This window comes from Apis laboriosa, unplaced genomic scaffold (genome assembly GCF_014066325.1).
Source record: "Apis laboriosa isolate Shangri-la unplaced genomic scaffold, ASM1406632v1 scaffold295_cov154, whole genome shotgun sequence".
NCBI classification, from domain to species: Eukaryota; Metazoa; Arthropoda; class Insecta; order Hymenoptera; family Apidae; genus Apis; species Apis laboriosa.
The window spans coordinates 157,078-184,784 of record NW_025222709.1 but is presented as its reverse complement, the minus strand read 5'-3'; the positions used below and the strand labels follow the sequence as shown (position 1 = coordinate 184,784).

Sequence of the window (27,707 nt, the reverse complement as noted above, 5' to 3'; positions counted from 1 at the left end):
GCCGTTAAAAAAATAATGTTGAGGTTGATAAATTTTTTATCAGTGCACCTATAAGGAAGTTAAGGATATAGTGTAGAGTATATAGTCTTTACGAAACCATTCTACTTTTATTTTTTTATATAAGCTGATTTTAATATTAGGGATGTATTTAATGTAATTAAATATATGATAAATATTCAAAATACGTTTAGTATATAGTATACAATTTGTTTTAATAAAATGAATGAAATTTAATGAAATTTAATCCAATGTTTATATCACTTTCTCTCTCTCTCTCTCTCTCCTTTCTTTCTCTCTCTGTGATCCTTCTAAATCTACATAGCAGATAACCGAATAATAAACGAGTACAGTATCTCCATTATGCCCTTACACGAAAGCAGATTACGTACACAAACATAATCACCGCCGTTAAAGTTTATTGTGTTGCGCATCGTGCGCATATAATGCAACGCGAACAAGAGACTTCCCCATCGATCACTCTCATATCTCTCAATCGGCTTAAGGTAAATCTATAACTACACGAATCCGAAGATTTTGGATTAATTTCTGCATTAAGTCTCATCGAATTATCGCGTGCTGCAGACTTGATGCTCGAACTATGAATATTCGTAATTAGAGCGACGAAACTATTTCTCATTCGCTTCTAATTTACAGTACAAGTGTACAAAATTATATCTGATATTTACAAATAAGAATTATTTTTCATTACTTTTCACTTATAAATGTATAATATGTTTTAAAGAAAAATGTATATTTGTACAGATATGAATAAATATAAGGAAAGGGTATTGTCAATATCATTCAGTGTACGGTTAAAAATAAATATAAATTAATAAATTATTTTTAATACTCTCCTATCCTTAATTATAAACAATTAAAAAGTTGGATAATTATATTTAAAAGTTCGTAAGTTTCATATTTTGTTTTTGGTTGTAAGTAATTGTATAGAATTTTGTTTTTAACAGACATAGGAACATAGAATGAAATGAAACGTACATTTGCGTATAATTTCATCATGACTGTTACAAGCTTGACAGTTACTTACCGCTTCAGTATGTACAGGATGAGCAGCAAACAGCAAGCCTGTCAAGGCAGCAAATCCTGGACGCAATGATGCTACCGCTAGGCTCACCTTTGTGACCAAAACGCATGCAATGGCGTGTAGGGCAATATTCGTTGCGTGATACCAGCTTGTCGTTAATCCCGACATCAAGTAATTTAACCTGAAAATCAAGACAAAGTCTGAAATATAACATATTTCAATAGTGAAATAATATTGTAATGGGAATATGTATTATTAATATTAAGTATATGTGTATAATGAATGATAGAAATTAATATGAAATTAATAAATTGATTGATAAATAAGAAATTAAGTCAACTTTCAATGATAATATAATTTTATGCAAAATTTAAAATATGAAAGAATATCTAAGTATGATGATTATAATGATTATAATATATATATATCAAGAATGTATTCTACATAAATGATAAATTCAATATAATAAAATTCCATTCAATTCTATTCAATTGAATTCTCGACCAGAATATCAAAGACAGAAATTCTAATTTCAATACTCGTAGCGTAGTTTCGTGGAAAATGGTTAATTTCGTTTGATCTAATCGATAATTGAAACTACTCAGTCCTTCCAATAGGGACTTAAGTGAAATCAATGAATTGCGACGATAATTAGACAATTACAACTGCACGTTATTAAAGTTTATTCTGTCGTAAGAGGCGATTAAAGATTTGCAATTATCGCATATTACTACAGGAATTAGAAAGTATCCGTATCTTCACACTTTTTGACAACGAAAGACAATTTTAAAATAAAAATAATCCTCTTAAAAACACTAAAAAATTTCATATATATATTTTTTACTTTCATTGATATAACACATATAAATTTTCAACCGAACAAGATAAATTGAAAATTTTTCGAAAATACAAATGTCCAAATATATAAAAATTAAATTTTATTATGTAAAATAGTAAAATAATAAAATTTATACGTAATTGTAAAAATATTTCAACCTATTCACAATCAATTTGCAAAAATATTAATGCTTTCTATATTTTAATACATAAAAAAAAAGAACGATGTATTTTCATTGCATATAAATGGAAAACATAAATTAAATTTTATAAATTTGGATCTCAGAATATATTAAAAAAAAAAAAGAAAATTAAAAGAATCTATTAAAAATTTCTTTTAGGTTTCAAACAAATTAATTTTTACATTTAAAGCTTGTTTTTTCAATTACTTTATTTTTTTCATAAAAATTACATATCAAATATTTTTACATAGAAATGAAACTTTTAACATACTATACAATATAACAAATATTAATTCAAATAGTAATAAATAAATATTTTAATTCGCTTAAATATTACACTTAAAAAAAAAAAGGTTAAATACCTCCACGAGATTATTTAAATCGATGATAAATCTATTTTAATCGAAATGAAATTAAATACGAAACACATTCTTCCTAACGCCGATTCCGTTTCAATAGCTTCCCCTATCAACTGACCATTCGAGAAATCGGGAAACAATGGGCGCAATCGTTTATAAGTACAGAGGGATTCGAAGCGCGGAAGCGTGACGAAGTTTCCACGGAAATCCTCTTAAGCCGACCAAGATAATCGGATTGAGCAGGAAACCGCTCCATACATCCATCTCCCTCCGGTTCACCTCAAAAGATGTACAATTCCTTTCCTGCCTCCTCTCCTCGCGCTTTTCTTCCTCGAACCGCCGCCACGTGTTTCACTTTTAATGAAAGTGCCTTACGAAACACCCATCTCGTTCCTTACTTTACTCTACCACGGTTATCAATCATCGATCACTTTATTTCCTATCAATATCCACGACGTAGACACGCTCGTCGATATTACTCGGGAACATCGATTCCAGTTATGGAGAAACGAAGGTTGGAAGAAACGAAGCTGGCACGATAGGCGGGGGAAGAAATATGGAGGAGAGGGAAAATAGGTAAGACAGGGGGGAGGGGGGCTAACGTCAGGACGAAAACAAACACAGGGTGGGTGCTGACGCGGTCGAGTAATAATTTTGAAAGTCTGCCGACGGCATAAGTTCGACGCCCATGGAGATTGGCCCTGTTCCAGGTGTCAAGGATCCCGGAGGCGTATCCCTGTCCTCGCCTTGGCCCTGGATCAACCGAGGAGAGCTTGGACGTGTCAGTTGCAAATCCGTACGCAGATTTTACTGCGAATTTTATTGGACGTCGATTGCGATCCAACTTTTTACTTTTGTATATCACGTATATTATTCCGGGAGGAATAATTATTTTCAGGATCTATGGCTAGAGAAATTTTTTTCGATTTAAATTGCACACGATTTCTAACACTATTTATCCATTCGATTTCTTTTAAGGAATGAAAAATATTCTTACTTTGAGGACGAATAAAGTCGTTGGACGTTGTTGGATATATGCATGTTCTCCAGCATCCATAGCTGCAGTTTAAATAGGTGTCATAAGATTTTTTTTTTCGTGAGAATGGCATGACAAATTGCACACGATTTCTAACACGTTCGCTTGAACACTATTTATCCATTCGATTTCTTTTAAGGAATGATATTCTTAGTTTGAGGGCGAATAGAGTCGTTGGACATTGTTGGATATATGCACGTTCTCCAGCATCCATAGCTGCAGTTTAAATAGGTGTCATGAGATTTTCTTTTTTCGTGAGAATGGCATGACAAATTGCACACGATTTCTAACACGTTCGCTTGAACACTATTTATCCATTCGATTTCTTTTAAGGAATGATATTCTTAGTTTGAGAGCGAATAGAGTCGTTGGACATTGTTGGATATATGGACGTTCTCCATATGCAGTTTAAGTAGCTGTCATAAATTGCCGGTGAATAGGTTCAGACTAGCTGACGCCGACGACCCTTAAAAATTGCATCGTTAACGTGTATGATAGTGGTTCGGTATAATGAACTGTTAGTTCTACATAATTTCGAGGCTTCATGGAAATGGATGATGGTCTTGTGTAATCTTATAATGTATTGAGAAATAATAACGTTGTAATCTTAACTCAAAATATCAAAATTTAATTTTTACGATTCTATTAATATATACCATATTATTTCAATTTCAATATAATTGAATTTTCGATAAAATTATACGAACTTTGTTTTCATTTATTTGAGCCTCGAAAATAAACCCCCTCGATCAAAACGGAGTTGAGAGAGAGAGAGAGAGAGCAAGCGGTCGAAGAAGGTTTTCGATGTTTTACCGGATATTCCGGGACCGTCCATCGCGTTGACCCGCGAAGAATAGAACGAAAATTAGAGGAACTATTTAAAGTGTGATCGTTAAAATTCCAACGTTGCGGTTATCCATGGATACGATGTTTAGCATATAAATTGAGATCACGTTTCAGTTAACGTGGTTTATTTTCATCGTGGCACGGGGAAAGATCCAGCCGAAGATCCAGGCGGATCTCTTTGAACATAAAATATCATTTCATGAATAAATCTGTTTCTCTCTGGGGGACGGTCTCTCATTCTCGGGAACGGCACCCAACGTATTCGCAAACGGGTGTCCTCATTTCCGGCGTCCACGGGTATGCATTTAGCAAACGGAGACCGACCAACGTTCCGAAACATTTCCGAGACGCAATCTCGTTTCACAAGGCGCGAGGATGTACCGGCGCTTGCATCGCAAAGGGTATGGGGGTTGCATATTTAGGATCTTCCTGTTTGCGCTTAAAGGGCTTCCTTGACGCGCCTTGCCTCCGGTCTTGTTGTTGCGCGGGACGCAACGTTGCCCCAAATTCTGCGCTTCCTTTGATTCCTGGCTTGATTGTTTACACGGGGATTATCCACCGAGACGATAAATCGATCTCGAGTTAATTCGAACTTTTCAGATTTATCGAATAAATTGGACGGTGATTCGTAGATAAGTTTAACGTGTATCTTTGAAATAATTGGAATTTTCGATTGACAATTTATCCATGCAATGTGTTGTTGAATAATATATATATACAAGAAATTGTTCATTTTCTTTCCAATATCTTTTTCCTTCCTTCAAATCTTGTATTCTACGCGGCGAAATCTTATATGCATGTTTATAAAACTTATTTATTATGAATGAATTTGAATTCTACGAGGTTGAATTATAACGAGGAAACTACGTGTACAAAATTCCGTGGAGGAAAATTCTCCAAAGGTTCACCAAAGATTTTTAAAACTTCATATCCCTTCCATTGCATCCTCTGCATTTTGGATTTTCTGGAAAAAGATAGGATTCTTTATCTTATGAAAATAGACGATGTTAACTTTGTAGAAAAATTTACAGAGAACAAGATCAAAGAAATTTCAAAATTGTTGTAATGAATTTTTGAAAAAAAAAAAAAAAAAAAGAACAAATACCTGAATCTACCAGAAAGAGAAAAATTGAGTAATAGCTTATTCGAATCGAACACACGTGTTATCTATGTAGATTGATGTGTCAAACATGTTATGCGTTTCGTATAACAATATGTTTAATGTAAAACCGCATTCCATAAATATTATTGAATTCATCGATAAAGAGGAATTTAATATTAATCTATTCGAAACGAGAAGATATAATAAAACCACATTGAACAATATCATATTATGTGACACCAGGAGTTCCATACCATTTCAGGGGATCCGTTTTAGAAATTTCGTTTGTATTCCGCGATATTCATTCGATATTATGACGATCAATTATCCGGACAATGATGGAGAAATCACATTTGAAATGACATACGTAGCTACGCATGTAATCGTATCCCACAAAACAAAACGATCTATTACAGGGGCACAACGCGTCCACCTATCTAACGCTAATTATTGATTTTACAGGCCTGAAATGATCAATGGCGGATCAGCTGCACCGTTATATCCAGTGCTCAATACGTCAAACTGTCTGCGACAAGTTAAACCTCGGATTTAATTTTCCAGATTTTCCTCGAAAATGAAAAACTACGATTGACGAACGCAGCCTGATTTACGATGAAACGGAATAACTCCAATTTCACTTCCTCGATAGTTTCCAATTTGTTAATAACAATTCCTTACACAATATCAATGGCTATACGTCATCAACCATCGATCACAGATACGACATGACGTAACAAGGGAAATCACTCTCTCCAAACGATAAATGCCTCTTCTTTCACATTTAATTTTCGAGAATAATTAATCGGAAAGAGAATCATCCCCTTCAACACGAGTCTTGAATCTTTTTATAAATAAACAATAAATGGTTCTTCGAGATCACTTTATGACGCTTTTTCAAACGCAATTAATTAAAATTCATCGAATTAATTTTATGGGATACAAAGAAGAGGAAAGATAGAAAGATAAGGGAAGGTATTGCCAAGGCGAGAGGATCCACTTGAACACCATTCACAACGTAATTAGGCATTCAACCAATTCGGTCTTAAGCGCTTAATCGGCTTTGTTTCAATCTGACATCCTCTTAAACGCATGGGAAGTAAACCCTGCCCGACTTCCTGGGTTCGTGCCACGAAGCCGTTACTTGTTGACAAACGGCGGTTAACATACTTTCGCCGGTCAGGCCGGCTAGGAAGAAGCGGTATCCCTCCCTGGTAAAATATTAAAACGTCGAGAACACGGTTAAGAAGTTGATTAAATTACCGTGGCCAGCCGGAAACTTCGAACGTGTTTACATCTTGACGAAGGGGGAGGGAATCCCTCGGTTGAAACATATTGTTTAAACGTCTCCACGTGTACAAAACGTGGAAAATAAACAAGCAAGAGTCACGCAATTTCAGGTTGTGAATATTTTTCAACCTCGAAGACGAGAGAAGAATGATAAGAGAGTATGAAACGGTTTGACGAAGTTTGATTTGACGTTTCGATGCTTCGCCATACGTAAATGCATTTGAAGCAGATTTTTCATGTGCTGCACGTGTGATTTATCCATTATAATATTAGAAATAAACTGTTTATGCTGTTCAAGTTTGCAAAAATTAGAAGATATTATTTACGTAAAATTTAAATAAAAGTGTTAACTAAAATGTGATATAGAAGAAAAGAAAATATAGAAGAGATTATGATAGAGATTTGAAGAATCATATCCCTACAAGTTCTTCCTTTAATTGTTTCATTTTGCATAAATATTTAATTATACATAACATAACAAATCTGTAGCCTTACCAATTGTCACATAAAAATTCTAAAAGTTATCATTCATAAAGAATTGGTCTTCTGAAAATTCACTTCGTGCGAAGTGGAATAAATAAAATTAATTAGTTTATATTACCAGAACGCGATATACTGTACAAACAAGAAACGTGATACATACAAAGAAAGAGAAGAGTATCTTTCAGAAGTTGCAAGCGAAATATCTCGTTACACATCCGAAAGAAAAAGATAGCAACGTTTCTACAAACTCGACCGCAGTCTCTTCGCCAAGTAAATATTTCGCTTCCCTCGTTATAACTCCTCCCTTCCTACTTTTTTCGCCTTTTCTCCACGGGAACGCGACCCGTAAATTTTATTAACACCGTCTCAATTTCCCTTTTCTCCCTCCCTCTCTCTCCCTCCCTCTCTTTCCCCCATGTTGGCCAATTTTCCAGAGGCAAGAGCGTTGGAAAGCCGCGAGAATCAATGGCATTCTGTGACCGCTGACATTTGCAAAGCAAGAATAGAATATGATGAACTAAAATTGTTATTCACAACCGACCGCAACGAGACCTGATACTAACTGCCTGACCACAACTACCCTCTTACTACTGGGTAAACCACGACCGGTTCTATTACTACTGTTTGACCATGCTCGCCGAGTAACTGGTAGTCGACCACCGATCGATACTTATTCCTACTCTTCCGTCATGCATTAACGCTTTTGGCGTTCAAACCGGCAAACACGTGTCCACGCGCACATGCATCGAGAGCACGAGAGAAAAGTTTCTCGGGAAACGAGCCGTGATTACGCTCGACGCCTTCTTAATACCGTGTCATCGTGTATCCGTGTCCTCTTAATGAAGCCCCGTGTGACGTTCTACGCGAAAAGGTAAAAACGGGGCGAGCACGTTTTTTTTAAGGCTTGAAGGGAAAAGCTGGAACGATGAGGGGAGGATATTTTTAGGGTGAATTTCAAATGGTGCCATGGTGGATGGGCGTATAATTAAGTGCTTCCGGTGGTTATGGAAATTATTCTGTCGACGATCTTCGGTGTATTATGGTAAAAAAATTAGCAGTATTTTACAGTTTTCGATATTTTTCAATGTTTTCATTAAAATTTGAAATGGGTTATCGATCATTTCTATATCAGTTAAGTTTTATCGATTAATTAGAGTATGGCCATTAATAATATATTCTTTTACAATCTGTATTATTATTCTGCATTTGTTTTGTCATATTCTTTTTATATTCAATTTAATTATTAGAATTATTATAATGGTAATATATCAACAGTTTACTATAATATTAAATATATTGTTAATATATTTAAACATGATTTAAACCTTGACTTTTAAAATATACACCGTTTCTATGTTCATGTTGTTATTGTTTCATAAAGGGAGACAACATACTACATATGTTGTTCATCATAATACGTGACGATTTAAGCTGCCTTATTTTCACTTTATACATAATATTACTGAATTATTTTATTCGATAAATATTTACGAGCCATCATATAACTTTTAACTTTTTATATTTATAATTAATAAATAAATATTAAATGACCTGCACATTTGATAAAAATGTTAGGTACACGAGATGAGAAACTTAAAATCGTGATAATTGTATTTAGAGAGAGAGAGAGAGAGGTAAGATTTATATGTGTGTCTTATAGCATTTATAGAAAAAGTTGGCGATTTTAGTAGGAGGCTAAACCAATAGAATGGGATCGTGCATGGGTGGTAAAATTGGAATGTATATACGTATGGTGGTGGTGGTATTGGATCGTGTCAGGAAAAACAAGTAGAATCGGATCGTGCTCGAGCAAACAAGTAGAATCCTATTTCCGAGGATCAACCTTAAAGGAAAGTTTTGACAATACTTGGAGAAACTCTGACAGTTAATTTAATTTGAAATATATCTGTTTACGAAGATACCCACGATTCAATATCGAATATTATAAATTTCGAAATATTCTTTTTTTTAGAACGGAAAGAAATACTTATATGGGAAAATCGGGAGAAGAAGAGACAATGGCGTTCGTTTCACGTGTCACGAATCAGATAAAGAAAATATAGTGCGCCGGAGAAGAAGGAAGTGATATATGACGACGGCTGATCAGACAAAACACGCATGAATAACAACGTGAAGAGGATCCAGACGAAAAGCGAAGATTTATAGCTTAACTTCGATTAGCATCGCTCGATTTGAGATATATTTACACTCTTAAAATTTCAAAAATGTAAAATCATTTGATTACTAATTATCAACGATAATTGTAATAAATTTAAAAAGTAACGAGAAAAAGGATTGCCAAATATTTTCAAAACTACAAAAAATGAAAAAGAATTAAAGCAACAAAATACGAGAATCCCACATTTTATCATCGTAATATTGAACAAAGCTATAAGGTTTCGTATTTAAAGAAGCAAATCGTTACTTTAAAGTGTCGTGTGAACGTGATAAGATCTGAAACCATTCACATACTCATTCTCCTCCTTTATCCTCCGGCTAGTAGAATTTCCTTTCACGTCCACGCCAGGTTTCGTTTCAAAATCAATAATTACAAGCAATGGAAATCGAGCCAGCAGCCTCTCCGTCCCTTCATATTCTCTTATATTCACTCAGAGAGATCGTCCTCGACCGCAGGACACGATCGCCGGTTCGTTCCGATTCCGTCTAAATCGTGCGCGGAATATGGTAGCACGAGGGAAAGGGCACGAGGGAAAGGGCACGAGGTTACTATTCTCCTCCGGTGTTTCAGTGATTTAAGGAACGAGCCAGCTTCCAGTCACGTATCACCAGGAAAGTGTACGATGATATATATCGCTAACATTCAGCGGGTTTCGATCTTTCTTCCTTTTGTACGAGCTACGTTTAATAGCATTTCGATGTGCCGACACGTGCTCGTGGAGAACGTACAGAACAAATGAAAGTATAATATAGAAGGAATTATTGCAAGATATATATATATATATATACTGTTGGAAAGAAATCCAAGGGAAGGGAATACAGGAGTTTGATTGGTCAGAGGGAGAGAGAAAACATCTATTCTCACAGGCAATTTGTAGTTGTGGCTACTCGTCAACGCGTATTAGTGTTACTACGTGACAAAGAGAGGTAATAAAGTTGATTGAAAGCAATTCAATCTCGTATAAATGGAAATAATTGTAATAATTTTATTAATATAAAGAATGTCTCTACTCGTGAAATCTCTTGTGGAGCGTGGATTAGAAGGCTCAACACGTGATCCAAGGATGATAAAAATAATGAAAGTGATCTCGAAGAGTTATTTAGATTTTCTCTGTTTTATGTGTGTTAATTTGTATAATAGAATTCCTGTTTTAAATAAAAATAAAAATTTTCGAGAAAATCTCGTATAGAGTAAGCCACTGAACAAGAGTGGACTTAACGAAGGAAGCCATTTTGCATCTGCTCTCTGCTGTTCCGCGAGACTTTCTTCCAGTAAACAGTTTCATTATATACGATATTGACAGAAAAAATTTAATTTAGATTTTCTTTATGTTGGTATTTTATTAATTTTGTAAAAAAAGAAAAAGAAAAGAAGAAAAGAAATGAGCATTTACATTTCGCGATAAACTACGCGTTTTATTCGTAATTTTATCATGAATAGACCTCGTTATTTCTTGAATAGCGAAAATTACGAAGGGTCTTTAACCATTGTTTAGAAGTCTCCGGCCTGGCCAATTAATTATGAAAAATATAAACCCAAAGGAACAGAGGACCGGTCGCAACGTGGGCGAGAACCAAAGATTAAAAACCCTCAACGATGGTAATAATAGGACAAAGGGGGTGGGTACGAAATAAATGACAGAGGGAAAGTAGTTGTGAATTTTATTATGAGAACAATGATGCTTCTCTGGCTGAATGAATTTGACGAAATTTGTCAGATGGCGGGGAAAATCATGCGATTACAATGTTGATCGAACGTTATTATATGTTTTAAACTCATAAAAGTTAAAAAAAAAGGAAAATAAGAATATAAAGAAATATCAATTAAACATTTCATTAATGTACAATTATAATTAAAACTTTAATTAATTAAACAAGTTTTCGTGATGTTATATCAATTTATTCAACATTAATTCCACATTCTGTCTAAATATCAAATTATATATCAATAGCAATAACATAACGATTGATAAAACATTCTAAAAAGTACTTATTTTTTACAATTAATTCTTTCATTTCATCTCAATCTCAAAGAATTCTTTTCTTCATTAAAGTTAAATTTCCGTTTAATGGGTGATTCAAAATCTTTACATAACTGTACATCTACATAACAATCAACCAAAAAAAAGAAAATATACAAAGATATGTTATCGAAACACTATTTCATCTGTATCGCAATGCATCAATTCGGGGATAATCTTGTAAAACAGAATCCGTTTCAATCGAATCAATACAACGATCTTTGGTAAACCATAGCCATAGGATGATCATTCCTCTTCGTTAATTTCCTCTTCTCTCTCGCCCCCTTTCTTTCTTTCCATCGACATCCTTTCACGGTTTGGCACGGATTCCTCTCCCCCTCCCTCGCATTGTTACTCTCCGCGCGCGCACGCTATCCACTCTCGCATAACACCACGCATCGAGATCAGATAATGCCGTGAATTACTGCCGCTTATACGCCTTGAGTGGCGCCATATATCAGCGTATGCGCTTCATTCCTTTCCCCAGATTGTGTATTGGAAAATATGGCGTGTCCATGTCGAACATGATGAAGGACCTTGGAACGAGGGCGAGCACGATGTTCCTACGTAATACCTAATAATGATTATGCATTACCGTGGTTACGTACCGGAATCGAAATTAAAGGCATGATCTGAAACGATCGATTCGAATCATTGCCCCATTATTACGGATCCTCCTGAAAATTATTAAACAAATATTAATCTGGAAGGGATGACTTGGCTAATGATAGTATGTTAGAGTTTGAACTTTGATGATAGGATTAATAAGAACGTGTAACCTATATATTTCTTTCATCAGCAATTCAATAGTCTGGAATTAATTTCATACATCGAGAGAAGAATTTATATAAAAATTTGTATTTACAAAGAAATTGCTATATATAGGGAACTAAATATTCCTTTGAAAAAAACAAAAAAACTATTTCGCTTATGGCATTTCAACACCACTTCAATAACATTCGCCTGTATATTTTCAAAAATATTCTCTTGTCACGGTTTCCTCGCCCCATATGCGCGGCCAACAAATTTCCTAAAAGTCGGACGACCGTGATTTTCGCTCGTGGATATCCGATCCACAGTTTTTTCCAAATTCTCCTCCTGGAGAGATCAAAAATGAGTTTTTCCTAGGGTGTCTCGAGCGTCGTTCCGAATTTCGTTCAATCAAACGGATTGAAAATGCTGTCGAGGAAAGAGGATTTCGAGAACCGGTGGGGACAATGCAGAGAGAGAGAGAGAGAGAGAGAGCACACTATTGTGTTTCATGCAACTTGAACGAGAACCCGTTGTCACTTTTTTCGAGGCACGGTGGAACCGGGTCGAAAATGTCGGGAGAAATTACACGTCAGTCGCGAGTGGAATGCCGCCACGTAAAAAACTGATCGCTCGATCGAGAAAAGTGAACAATCCGAAATTGATCCGAATGGACGGTTTAAAGGGTAATTTGGAACGATGCCACTGATCAATGTTGGATGGTAGGCCTCTGATATCGTTCAACGAAAATCCGACTTAGAACCACCCCACCCCACCTAACCGTATTCCGAGAACCGAGCGGGAAATGCTCCAAGCTTTGGTTTCATTGCGCCGAAATTAACCCTGCAATCGAGCGTGGTTCGTTAACCCTTTGCCATTCTATATAAAGGTGAAGTCGATATCCCATTTCATTTATTATTACATTTCGGGTTTTAATTCAAGGAACGTTTTGTCTTGTGATATATAACGATCTCCACGAGATTTTCGATAATAAAGCGAATGTTTTTAGTAAAATTACTACACGTGTAATCACTTTCTTAAATTACTTTTCCATTGAGACTATCGATGTCGGCGTTACGTTAATTCATACAAGTAATAATAAATAATAATTTTGAAAATAGTTTCGTAAAATTAGGCCTTCGGGACTACCATGATTATTTTGAAATCATTCCATTTCGGGATTTTCTATTCTATGATGCATAAACTGCGTTACGACTTTTTTCCAAGAAATATGAAAGATAAGAAAAGATATTTTCCAAAAATATCCGATTTTTCATTTGCGTTCTTTCGATACTTCCCTATCCTTGCCTATATAAAAGAAAGTTAATAGATTAAGATGGTTTGTTTCTTCTAAGAAAGAGAATTAAAAATTTATTGTTCTTAAAATTTTCGTATAATAATTTTAATAGTTAACATTTCCCGAATTTATGCCATTATTTGATGCCAGAGAAACGAGTAGAAAATAAGACGTATCATAATATGAAAATAAACTGTTAGGAGTCACGGCTACAAGGTGAGAAGATGAAGCTACATTAATTATGCAAATTAAGAAGAGGAATTGGTACTAAAATTTTTAATGTTACGACACGTTGAAGGATGAAGATATAAAATAGTCCTTCGTGCTTAACCCAGATACATTTTTATCGAAGAAATTACGACTCAAAAAAAAAAAAAAAAAAAAAGAAAAGAAAAGAAAAGAAAAAAGAAAGAAAGGAAACGTGTAAAACGTTCTTTACACTTTTTATATCTTTCTTTTATGTCACGATGCTTTGTTGCATACCGATGTTAAATTCATCGTAAGTAGGTGATAAAAAAATAGATATTAAAGAAACCGTTCGTGTTATATTTTTCTTTTTCAACCGCCATTTTTCAACGATGATTCGACCCAATTCGATCGATTAAAAAAGCATGGGAATAATTCACGAGCACAATTATTCGTGCAATATTTAATACTCTGACTTTCAATAGAAACGAATTCCCAATGACGATGTAAAACTGAAAGAATGACATAAATTGGATGAAAATCGTGCATTGCGAAATAATCGCGATTCGTTTTTTCGCGTTATTCAGGCAGGGTTCAAGCGCTTATTGTCGAGTCAAATGCATCGCGAGATTTAAATTCATAAAGGGGAGATACGTTATTATACAAAATGAAAAACAGAGAGGGGGTGAAAAAAAGGGAGAAAAAAAAAAGGAAGCTCGAACTTCGGGAAAACGTTCTGTTAAATAAAAATTTGATATCCGCACGTTTATCATTTAACCGCAACGATTGTTTCATCTCCGTTATTGAACATTTTATCGTCATTCCAAAAGATTGTAATAACGCATATCTACGATCGTTTAACGATTACAATAACCATTTAATAATTCTCCACTTTTCAATTCGAATTTATACCATTTCTACCGTTTGATTCGAATCGTGTATACGCGCAATTCAAAGCCGGGAAAATTCTAAGCGTTTAACCGAATGCGTATATATATATATATATATACACATATATATACCGAGTTGGCAAATATCGTTTAAAAATTGAAAATAAAAGGAAAAGTTCTCTCCAGAGAAGCACGCATTGATATTAATCCGGTCTTAATAACCAATAATTACCTTTTGACCGGGTAAATTAGTAGGAAACAAAGCATCGTCAAGCCACGATTATAACAAAGTTCAAACTAATTACACAATAATGTGTTCGACGAACGGTGAATGAGGGGGGGTGGGAGGGAAACCTTCATTCATTGGTTTCCGGCCAGGCCAATAATTCTCAATATTAAACGTTAACGAGCGTGCAAATTTTCTATACTATATTTCGAAAACCGAAATGAACAATTGCATCAACCGAATCTATTCGAGCACGTCCATCTACCATGATCGCGGTCATCCCGGAAACCGCACCCTGTCGCCGAGTTAATTCGGTATCCGCGTGACATGTAAACAATTAACAAAAGGGACGAGAAAATTCGCGGTCTGGAATAATGGTTAAATTGTTTGATGGTAAATATTTTTACGTTGTAAATGTTGCAGATGATCTATATCGTTCTTGTTAGATCATCGTCTTATTCTTAGTTATTTTTCGTATGATTGATTCAAAAATATTACTAATCAATAAGAATTTAAAGTTAAATATTATCTGGTTTAAATGTTTATAAATTTACGTGAAAAGATATATTTCAAAAATAAAAGTTGTATTCGCGATGATAATTATTCGATTTTGAGATAATTTTGGAAAATGTCTTAAATTTTTAAATGAATTTTTATTATATATTCATGTAACATATACGAAACACATATGATTTGCATGAAAATTCGCAATCACATAGGTCGTTTCACGATATTAATAAATTAATATTAAATATATATTATGGAGATATTCGCTCGAAGTAAAATTGCCTACCTACCAACATTACGTACATACGTGAGCAGCTAATGCCTTCTATTTCACTTATTAACAACACGTCTAATATTAAACTGACGATGGCGGAGAGTATACATACTGTTCAGAATTCGCACAAGGTACGTACGTACATATGTATGTTTACATTTACTGTAGAGTTTGCGTACATATTAAATTTCCTCCTGTACAATGTGAAGTTCAATCTCGACTGAAACTATTATTTTCAGGTTTCTAGCACGTATATATAATTCTCAGAAGTATATACATTATAGTTCTTAGAATTCCTAAATTACTTTTAGAAATGTTTTCGTTCGAAGATATCTAATCTGCGTGTTTCGATTCTGTTTTGTCGAAATATAAATATAACACGATGTGAGAACATGAATATCGATTTTTAAAAATTCAAGCATTTATTTAAAGTCAGATATACATACACGAGTACAATGAAATGTACTCGATATGTTAAAAGATTGCAATATTCAAAGGAAAATAGTTTCATTGCTTTTTTTTTATATTTTTTTTCGGATATTCGTTCCTTTCTTCTTGAAGTACCTTGTCTAAATAATTTTATCTATTCGATATTATCTATATTATCTTTATTTGAACAATTGTTCAAAAAAACGTAAAAATCCAAGAACATGCGATAAATAACGAAAATAGGATAATGTAACTATTTAAGTGACTCGAATATTTAAAAGTTAAATGTACTTCTACACGAATAATAATAAGAAAATGAAAATAGAAATTGAACAAATTATTTATAAGTAAAAAATACAAATATTATAACATTATAATGTTATTTATTTACAATAATATGAGAAAGAAATATTTTTTAATTATTCTTTAACCATAAACGCAGATTAATTTTATATAACTCTATCACGATCGATTCAAGCATAAAAATTTACACTTCAAACTATAATAATAAACTCGAAAAAGTCGTACACACGATTCATCAACCTGCCGCTACTTACCACGCCAAAAAAAAAATTTAATCGTGCCTCTTTTTATCGACACAATCACGAGAGGGACAGTTTATGAGCAACCGATTCTCGGCCGAAATGGTAGTAGAAATGGTTCGAGCTATCGGTGGTCGAGCATAGAGGCGGCGAGGTCAGAATGCGCTCGTTCCAGTTGCCACGATCGTTACAGTTGTAACGGCAGGGCGCTGCACGAAAGTGCACGAAACCGCTCGCTCCTCGTAGGTCGAGATTAATTGCGTCCCGGGTATTCCCCTCCGACCGGCATTAAACACGACGTTTCGAACGATCCCCGGCGGAAGAAGGGGAGGGCAATGATAACGAACAATGAACCGCGAACGAAATTAGAAACTCTGCCCACCCCTCTGTTCTCCCTGTGTTCACGGTTTTTCGCTTTTCAACGGTTTATCGTATCCTTCCTTTCCGCCCGTGTGGAAATGGAAATTTGGTTTATTGAGGGAGGGAAGGATCTGCGGCGGCCTGCCCCGTGAAAAATAAGAAACACAGCCGGGGGGCGACGAGGTATCGCGGTAGAAAAGCGCCCACCACCGGCGATAAATTGAATGGAATTTACGGGCACGGGGCGAGATTGCTTACACCGCTTTTGAGAAAGCTATTCTTCGGTTCGGTCTCGAAAGTGGAGGAAATGTTCGAGCTTTAATCATTCTTTTCTTTCTCGCGCGAGTTCCCGTGTTTGCCAGTGTTGTGGCGAAAACGGAATAAAAGAGGAAATGGGTTGAGTAATGTTTGTAGAAGTTTTTGTGTCGTGTTTATATATTCTTCTGATAATTATATCGGAGGAGAGATTGTTTTTCTTTTTTTTTTTTTTTTTTTTTTGTTTCGTGAGTGATGACAATATCTCTATCATTTGTTGTTGTTTTTCTTTCTTCGGATTATAATTAGTCAAGTTAATATTATTTATTTATATTCGTATAAATGACTGTTCATTTATACATCATTTATCGTGTGATAACCGCAATTGGATAATAATTTCTAATATACACAGTATAGAATGTGTAATTAAATTTCGTAATACAATTTGATTAATTAATTTAGAATTTTACTCGAATTAATTGTTTTGGGATCAAATTATCGTTATTAATTCTATTATGATATATTCACTTTACCAAAAGTTGAAAATAATAATTATTTTTCGATTAATTCAATACAATTATGTCAACCTTTAAATTATTACTGATTCGATATACAAGAATCGATAAATATGAAATATACCCTTCCACTATTGTACAGCAATCGACAAAAAGACAAGAGAGATCGAGCATATGTCACTTTTTACAAATTACTCAATTTCACAAAAATTTTAAAAACTATTTACTTTATTGCTAGTAGCACATTAAATGCAAACTTTGATTTATACTTATACTTTTTATTTTGGAGATTAGGTGACATAGTCATAGACGTAAAAGATATATGAAGCGTTTAAATAAAAGATAAATATAAAATATATTTATATATATAATCATACAACCATCGTTTAATTTATCAAATTAATCTACAGATGAAATTTGGTTTTCATCTTTAATTTCCTTGCAGAAATAGAAACGATCCTTTAAATTTATGAGGGCAGGATGAAGCTAATATTCAACCTGTCACGTTGTTTCGCAGACATCCACAGAATAATGTTAAAGAGTTAACTGATAATGATGGATTTATGCTATGGACAATACAAGCAGCACACTGAATTTTAAAGTAAATGCAATGTTTGTACATATGCATCATTTCACCATCGTGAAGGCGCTCAAGCGGCTCTTAATCATTGCAACCCTTCATAACGAAAGTAAGAGTATCCAACGTTTCTGATTCTGAACGATATTGGCTTTTACAAGTCAAGTCATGGCTCGTAAAGCCGTGCACGCATCTACTGAGGATTTACGACCATATGCATACAGGATGTGTTTCGACTTTCCCAAGTCTCTCTTTTCCAACAAGTCTGTCTCCATGCTTCACCCCCTTTCTCCCTTGTTGGTATTGTTTTTAACTTTATGACATCGAATTTTATCGAATCAAAAGCTATAAACTCGGAATCAGTCGAATATTCTAACGGCGTATGTAACACGCGTATGTTGTTTCTGATGTCTGTGTCGGTGAGACATCACTACGAAGTTGCATGAAATACGAACCGTTCCTGAAAGGAGCTGGCAATAATTCGACGACGACTTCTATTCACGATGGAAAGCTTCCTGTTAGTCTTTCCCCCATTCTTGGCTACGGTTGCGCGATCATAATTCTTATGGTGTTTTTTGAAAAGACCGAAAGTGCTCGTTGTTTTGTCAAATGGAATGGTTGATTTATGTGCTCGACTGTATTTTCTATGGTTTCCTTATTTATGTGTGTATATATATATATTTTTTTTTTTTTTTAAACTCTTTAGAAATATGTATAAATATATTTTTTAATAACTTCTTTCATTTTCTGAAATTATATATAGACTCTATCATTTGTGTTGTATGCAGATATACATAATATTCGTGTGTTAATAAAATAATTATTCGTGCCTATTTTTGGTAACAATTTAATGTAATGTTTAATATATACATTATATAATTTATTGTTATTACTTGTAACTTGATGAATAATCGACATTTTTGTATAGGAAATTTTGTTTTTGTTTTAACACTTCAAGGATATTCTACAAATCCTACAATATCCTACAATAATTATTTATAATAATATTATTACTTACTAACATAATAAAAATATATAATAATTTAAAAGTTATTAATTTTTTAATCAAATATTTATAAATTAAATTGAAATATTTATAAATGAAATCATTATGTATATACTTTGTACATATGTCATCAAGAAAGATATATTTATATAAAAATTATTAGAATTTGTAGAGAAATGCTAACATTGTAGTTGTGCTAGATTTTTGAAATGTACTGCTTACATGTAATTCTTAATTTATCCTTCTTATCATGTTGAAATTCGTACTAATTAAGAATTGGATCATTTTTATCGTAATTAAAAAGATATAAATCTATTCAAACTTCATTGTTAATATATTAAAGTCGTGAGATTTAATGTTTCAGTTTTACGATTCATTAAATTTTTAATAGAGATTTGGATTTCAATTAAAGGATTTTTTAATACGGTAAAACTTTCACGTGACTTATAATTATTAATAAAGGAAAAGATTATGATCAACGTTTAAAATTAAATAATTTTTGTGAATGAGATAACAAACCTTTCTTTATAATTTTATATGCAGACAGATAAAATATTTCTTCTCATTTTAGTATTTCTAGACATGCATCCTTTTTACCTGGTTGTTTTATTTGTATTTGATAGCTTAATTCAATTCGTGTTTAATTCGATATGAATGTGAAACGTATAATCGAATGAATTTATTACTCTATACCACGTTTAATTCTGAATTAATTAATTGATTGATTCACGTCACGTATATATTTTTTTTATGTAAATAAGAAAAATAATTAACAAAATTGTACAAAAACGAAATAATAATTCGATTTCATTTTTTAGTATTTTCAATCAATCAACTGATTTTAAACATTAAAGAAATTATATCGTATCTGTCTATCATAATTTATTTTACAATAAATTCTCATTAAAACCTTTCATGTTATGAACAAATATACAATTAGCTCCAATTTTATACGTTTTATACGAGTTTAATTTAATAATTTATATTATCAAAACTAACAATAATTTTATTCTATAAGGAGCAATTTTTTATCAATGGAATATCATTTCAATAAAGTAAAATCAATCCTTGAAATTATTATTTATTACATATTATTATTTCTTCTTTTTAAATATAACTTCACAATGATGCAATATATATAGAAATAATAAAAATTCAAGAATTTTCTTGAAAAATAGCATATAAATATTTTTGCAACTAATTCTGATAAGAAAATTTCAAATATTAAATTCACAAAGTAAAAATTGATATACACAAACATACAGCAATCACAATAAAATAAATCCTTATCAAAATTCTTTTAATAGAGAACAGATATGCAAATATGCACATCAAAGGATGGATTAAGAGAACAGAAACACAGAAACACAGTAGAATTCTGCAAAGCAAAATTGGTACAGACAATTTAATCTGAAAAACTCTTTAAACTCTTCTTCTTTGTAAAAAGAAAATGTAAGACATTATCGAGATTCACGAATTCATTCTCTCGCTTTACAAAAATTACGCTTTCATAATAAAGATCGAGATAAGATTAGGAAGGTTCGTCGAAGGCGCGGGGCAATTAACGCGAACGAATTTCTCTTCTTCCGTTCTCTCTTACGATTCTTAACTTACGAACGACATAAATCGTGCCGAGACAGAGACAGAAGATAGAGAAGAAGATAGAAAGAGAGAGAGAGAGAGGAGTGGCGGGGCGGCCTAGCGCATGCAAGCCGGGACATGTTCGCAAAGCTCGAGGAAGCTTTATCGTCCTCGAGTAATGGGTGGCTGTTTGCAAGGTGGAGGCGCGTATAAATTGCTTCGCGAGCGAACAGAACGCTAAAATAAGAAGGAAAAACGAAAGAAAGAAGGAAAGAAAGAAAGAAAAAAGGAAAGAAAGAGGAGAAGAGGGATGGTTAAAGGGTGGATGAGGGGCAAGGTAACTTCTCTATCCTCGCAGGATATCCAAGGCTATTCAGGGGAAGAAAGAGACGTAGAATTCCGTGGGAAGAATACCTCCGGGTATTTAAGGGATAAAGTGACGGGCTGAACTAAACACGCTTCTGCGTATCACCAGAACCCGTCCCTCCTCCACTCCCCTTTTCTCTGTGAGCCGCGTGGGATGAAGGGGGCATCCATATGAAATAGAGGCGACAGTATCTACCAGCGAATTGAAATACATTTCCAGGCTAGATATAACGAGGCTGTGTGGAGCAGAGACAGGCCCCGTCGTGTACCAAGAAAGAGAGATCCTTCATCTAGAGCCAGCGACAGAGGGCGATAAGCCCTTCCCTTTCTTTATTCCTTTCAACCTGGCGCTACCTCCTCCGGGTATTGCGAGACAATGGGAAACGTGGAAACAATACTAAACCCTGTACGGGATAGATTTCGTGTAATTTCGAGAAGAGGTCAGTCGGCGTGAACACGTTTCGAATTGTTCTCCATCCATTTTCCGCGTGTGGGGCAAGGTTTGCCGCCGGTTTGAGAGAGGGGTGGCGCAAATAATTCGAGACGCAGGTGGTAAAACGATTTTGAAGTTCTTACACGTATCATGGCCTAGTTTTTTGGTACACGTCATGCCGTTTGTGTGTACTATATTCCTGTATTTTTTTTATCCATACGTGGGTAAGGGTTATTATAAATATTGTACGAATTGATGAACGAATGGATTATTGTTGCAGTTATTGCACGATATGTGGTATTAGTTGATTTGTTACGTCTCTTGATATTTGGTTTATAATATAATATAAGATTAGTTATTTATAGTTAAAAATCGATGGAGAACGTGATATTTTAATGATTTATTTATGAATTACTTTTTCTTTTGATAGAGAAAACATACATCTGGTAGAATAAATTAAAAATTTTTATTTCAATTTGTGTTGTAATTATTCTAACTAATTCAATGGCGGCGATAGGAAGTAAGGTGAACAAGAATTTCGCAACGTACGTACGTATTTCAACGAAAGGGACAATAAACCTGGGCTAAAAGATTTTCAATTTTTTCCCGAGTTTCCAAGTTTTCTGGGTTGACCTAACTGTTCGCCTGGTCGAGGCGAGTATTTTAAATTCTGAACGAAACTTCTGGCGAAGTGCGCTGTGTCAGCCTGGAACATGAACGTGTCACCTCTACCCGTCTTATTCTGGAAGCAAGTCAAGAGAAAGAAAAGAAGGAGGAAAAAGAAGAAGAAGAAGAAGCGATGGCGGTGGAAAAAAAATGTTCCTATTTTTCTTTATTTCACTTTCAAGGCATACCCATCACTTGTCTTAGAAAAGTTATATTGTTATCTTTCGATTTCGAAATAGAAAAGAAATAATAGAAATAATATAAGAAATTTTTTTTACTTAAAGAAAAGTGTTTCTAAAATAAAATAATTTCTCACGAGTGTGAATTATTTTACAGTGAATTTTCTACCTTCCTGAAATTGCTATAGTATAAATTCATCAAGCATAGCTACAGCTTGGAAATTTAGAATTTTCATTTATGTTGCAATAAAGAAATTCAGAACAAGAATCATGAAAACTTAATTTTAAACTTAATGAAATTATTAGGATATACGATAGTATTCCACACATTTCTTCTGCTTTCTGTTCAAAAATTTCCAGCAAAACTTCTTTTTTCCAATAATATCAAGTTTTTATAATTAATATCTAAGAAATTACTAAATATTATAAAATACAATATGTATTTGGATTTAATTAAATGAATTAAATTTATCAATGATGTGCAAATACCTTTTGTAATCACTTGTAAACTTTTAAATCTATTCATTCATGTGCATATACAAGGATGAGTCATTAATTGAAATAATACCTTCCCTGTTCCCTTTTATTTAAACTATAGCGTCGAACAAATTCATTAATGATCGATATCGTCAAATAAAAATTGAAATTTTCGAAATCACGACAGAATTATCGACATTTGAACATAAGAACGAAGAGAAACAGTGAAATTCGAAACACAACAAAATAATCCACGCGTATATAAATATAGTGATATTTTCGTAAGTAAACGATGGAACAATTTCGAGAGATCGAAACAATAGAGTTAATGACGAAAGTCGTGAAACCGTGGCGAATCCCATTCTCCTCTTGACCTACAAAACGACAATGTAGAGATGCTCGAATACTCGACTTCCTCCTCGCAACAGTAAAAACTTCGATACAATCCTTCGACCCTCTTAGAAGCTGCCTTCGATACAATCCTTCCTGACCTTTCTAGAAATCTCTCCTTACTTTTCAGGTTATTCGCCCCGGGGGATGAACTTCTAAACTCTTCGTACGCCAATGAATCCACCCGCTATTCGTTCAAAGATGGATCAAAGAGAAGACTGGAAGAAGAATTAAATAAAAATAAACAAATCCTCCCCGTTCTTGTGGCGATAAGTTTCGTGAAAAAAATAAGATGCTGCTCTTATCAGTGGATTAATTGATTGGAGCACAATTCATTCTGAGATATTATCAGAATCAAGAAATCTAATTTGTTTGTTTCAAGGATAGATTGGATTAGATTCTTCACGTTTTAAAAATGTACTTAAAGATCAAATATATTACTTTATTTTTCATTTTATATTTATTATTATATTATTATTATTCATTTTATATTTATTATTATATTATTCTTAAATCTTTGAAAATATATTTAAAGATTAAAGCAGGAGGATCTTTTTCAAAATTTAGCATTCTAAATATAATATTTATAAAATATTTTAAATTGCATAAGACTTAATGTCAATCATAATTCTTAATGTCAATCATGTTCATAAAGAAATTACTACGAAATATTTTATAGAAGATACTCTATTTGAGAGTTAATTTCGTGCTAATTCATTTATAAATTTCCATTAAATCCATTTTTTCAACGAATTGGAGAATCTCAGGATCAACTATGTTCAAAGAAAAAGGTGTTCGTCTTCGCAATCTCTTCGTCGTTCAACCTTCGTCCAGCCGACCACCTAGACACCCTTATCAGCGTACTCCAGGGTGAAAGAATAAAACAAGACCAGACCTCATTATGCGAGGACTGACGAAACCCTCTCATCTCCTCGTATTGTCTCAAAACGCCTGTTCTACGAAAATAGTCTCTGTACACCTTATACGTCTGCGTATCTGAGTTTCACGAACAGATTATCTTCTGAAAAGAGTAGGATAGCACTGTATACTAAAATGCAGCAGAAAGAATCCTTCCTCGCAGGATCATCGCGTTTCAGGATATTTCAATCGTGTTGTTTAAAAATCGTGAGTCTCAAGCCTAATTTATGATAGAATATACACAGTTTTGCGAAAAATTTACTACATACTTTTAGAAGGCTTCTCCTTTATATCTTCTGTTTTATTTTGGCTTTGAATTTTTGTCTGATATAACTATTGCATTTGAAATAGTTACAAAGTGTTTGAATAATTATATCAACGTCGTAGTAATTGTTAATCGACTCGAATCAAGAATCACTCGTGAAAAAAGGTAAAACGATTTGAAGATAAAATTTGATCACTGCTGTCAACAGATTGCTCCTTTCATCTTTCAATCGATTTCTCCATTACAATCAAAATTATCGAATATAAATAGTTTCCAGAAGCGATAACATCTGATATTAACTTCTCATGTATTCTTAACATTTAACACTTTATCTCTTATCAGTGGATTAATTGATTGGAGCACAATTCATTCTGAGATATTATGGGGAATGAATGTCAAGTGGAATATCTTACGAACGTGTGACGCTTTCCTGTCGACGAGTAAGAAAAAAGAAAACGAAAGATAAGAGATAATCTAACTTCCATTCGATTTTACACATGTTACCTCGAGACAGACGAAAACGGGAGGAGGGGACAAGGAAAAGCGACGGAAAGGTAGACGATAGTTTTATGGGCGCGTTACGAAGACAGGTTGACGAGACGATCTCATATCGAGGGATCCTCCAGGATGTCGTCGATGGCAAATTGCTGTATCGTGTCGATACATCGACTTCCATTTCTCTGCTATCCCTTTCAAACTTTCTCTCTCTCTCTCTCTCTCTCTCTCTCTCTCTCTCTCTCTCTCTCTCTCTCTCTGCTTAGTTCGTATAGTCACAGAAACCTTGTAGGTTTTCGTTACAACGGTTACTGTCGCCGCAGATGTTACGCGAAACGACATCACAGTTTCATCCACGAATTCGCGTATGTGTGAATTTTCTGCTAAAATCTCAGTCCTCCAGCTGAATGTGTCAAGGCGTAAAAACGTGAGCGTTTCCGCGTGACAGAAAACTCGGCCATAAACTAATACCAAGTTGCAACTGTATAGATTTTGTCGTGCAACCGTGTCAGGTAGAATGTGCCGCGAAAGTGAAACGAATAGAGGGTAGAGTACGTTCCAATTTGCATCTAGATTTGAGCCACGAGGGGTGTAATGCTCGAAAAAGAACGAAACATCGTTTCGAAAATTTGTGCTTTGATTTGCAACGTGGTGGAGTGTATAATTGCTTAAAAATTAGTCGATTCTTTTATCCCTTGCTTTGATACTCGAAATTGTATCATGTTTGATGAGATAATTGAATATTGAAAATAGTATTGAATGTGAAACAGGTGTTTGTACGTAATTAATTGATATTGTGCAATCGCGATTATAGGTTACGATTATAGAGTTTCTGATACGATTGTACGTCGACAGAATAAATCAGGACAAAAATATTTAATTGCTGGATGATATATGATAATTTCATTATCTATCTGTTTATCGTTTCGATTCATTTTATAATTAATTGTCGTTTACGTACGAGAGAATTTATGATATGAAATTGCGAAATAAGACGACTACGATATAAAATGAAATGTAGTATATATCATTCTGATGATGAATATTAAATAGAGATGATATAAACGGATTAAATATTCCCTTTTATCTTTTTATTTTTTTTTTGTCCCTCTTTGCAGCTGGAATAATATTTTAAAAGTGATATACAAACTACTAAATCGTATTATAGAAATTTTATCGAAAAATATTGCAAAAAATGTAACGTGCAAACGTGTACGGAAATCAATTAATTTCTCCAAGCTATTTTCATGTTTGTAAATCACGTTAAAAATAATCTTTTTCATCTTTTCGTTCCAATTTTCACCTTTCATCGATAAAATTGAACAAATATAAAAAGAAAATAACAAGAATATCTACAAAATATTTATACTAAACATTTAAACATTGATAAAAAGCGATAAATATTCCATCCTGTTTATTGTATAAAAATTCTCCAGAAAAAAACGACGTAGAAAACAAATGATTCTGAATTATCTAAAATATCCTCCATCCTTTCTTCCTTCTTAGATTTTACAGATTTCTTTCTAGAATTCGCCAAACTTTAATCGACAAACATTGGAATCTAATACACTTGATATACAACCGATCGTATCTTTTAGACTTTTAGAATTTTAGAATCGAATCACTAAATTGTAATTCACTTGTTATCATCACCCAGATACAATCCCCAGACAATCAATCAGAATTGCATTGTTTCTCCAACGATTGTGCACACCCTTTTACACTCACAAGTGTAAAATCACACGTCACTTTTTCTCAAACTTTTTTACAACATCGACCCCCTTCCATACGAACGAGCGTGCGCGATAAAGGTTTCGCAATGGGCGTCATTATGGCGCGCTATGGGGGAGGGGGCTAAAACGTTGAACACATCGTCTCTACGTGGGCAGCAAGTTTTCGCATCGTCGGCGACGTGGTCCGTTGGTCCAGCACGTTTTCGCGCGCTGCCCAGCTGCCTCGAAATAAGAGGATTTCCGCGTTGCTTTTTCTCCACGCTCGTGGAGATATACCATATTTACCTTCCCCCTCCCCCGCGCCTTTTGCGCGCATACACACAGGCCGAGCACACGGACAGCGGAACGACGTAATTAGCGATTAAAACTTTCCGCGGCAATTTCTTCCATCACGGATGGTTGACCGCGTTTCACGGCCGAGCTAACACGGATTTCTATTCCTCGCCCGATTTATCGGGCTCCACCAACGCCATCTAGCGCCCCTCTCCTTCAAAACTCTCCTCCTTTCCCGTTTCCAACCCCGTTCCTCCTTTCTTATTTTCCTTCCTTCAACGTTATTTTCCCCTTTCTATTTCCAAGAACGATCGTTTCGGTTTTCTTCGTGCAATCGTTAGCTGTCTCGTTTGCAACACTTGTTGCCTTGTGTCGCTGGATAGAAGAGAGCTTGGAACGAGAGAAACAGGAAGATTCCTTCTTCCGTTTTAATTCAGATTGCTTCGCGGTGTACGATGCTGTTTAAGTAGGTTTTATCGGGTTTTTGGATTGTCAAATACTTTTTTTAATGTCATATACGTATATTCCTTGTAATCAAAACTATATAAAATGAATATATAAATTTAAAAGTTTATTAGTTTTCCATATCTAAAATTTTTAGAAGTAATATTATTAATAAGAGTTAACAGAAAATTCGATGTAAAATAGAAAATTAATATTCGATTTTTGATATGACAAAGTGATATATTACAAATTGAAAAGAATAAACAATGTAATAATGATAAAAAATGTCAATGTTAGAAT

At 34.0% G+C, this 27,707-nt stretch overlaps 1 protein-coding gene across 1 annotated transcript in view; it reads right to left on the bottom strand.

The window, feature by feature from the left end:
• Nucleotides 1-1,045: 1,045 nt before the first annotated feature.
• The window catches only part of LOC122714296 (protein O-mannosyl-transferase TMTC3-like), a gene marked incomplete at its 3' end in the record, with an annotated part of 103,589 nt that continues 76,927 nt past the window's right edge, over nucleotides 1,046-27,707 (bottom strand). The window contains exon 2 of the mRNA XM_043935517.1: nucleotides 1,046-1,223. Coding sequence (XP_043791452.1) covers nucleotides 1,046-1,223 — 178 coding nt within the window. The remainder of the gene's footprint in view (nucleotides 1,224-27,707) is intronic.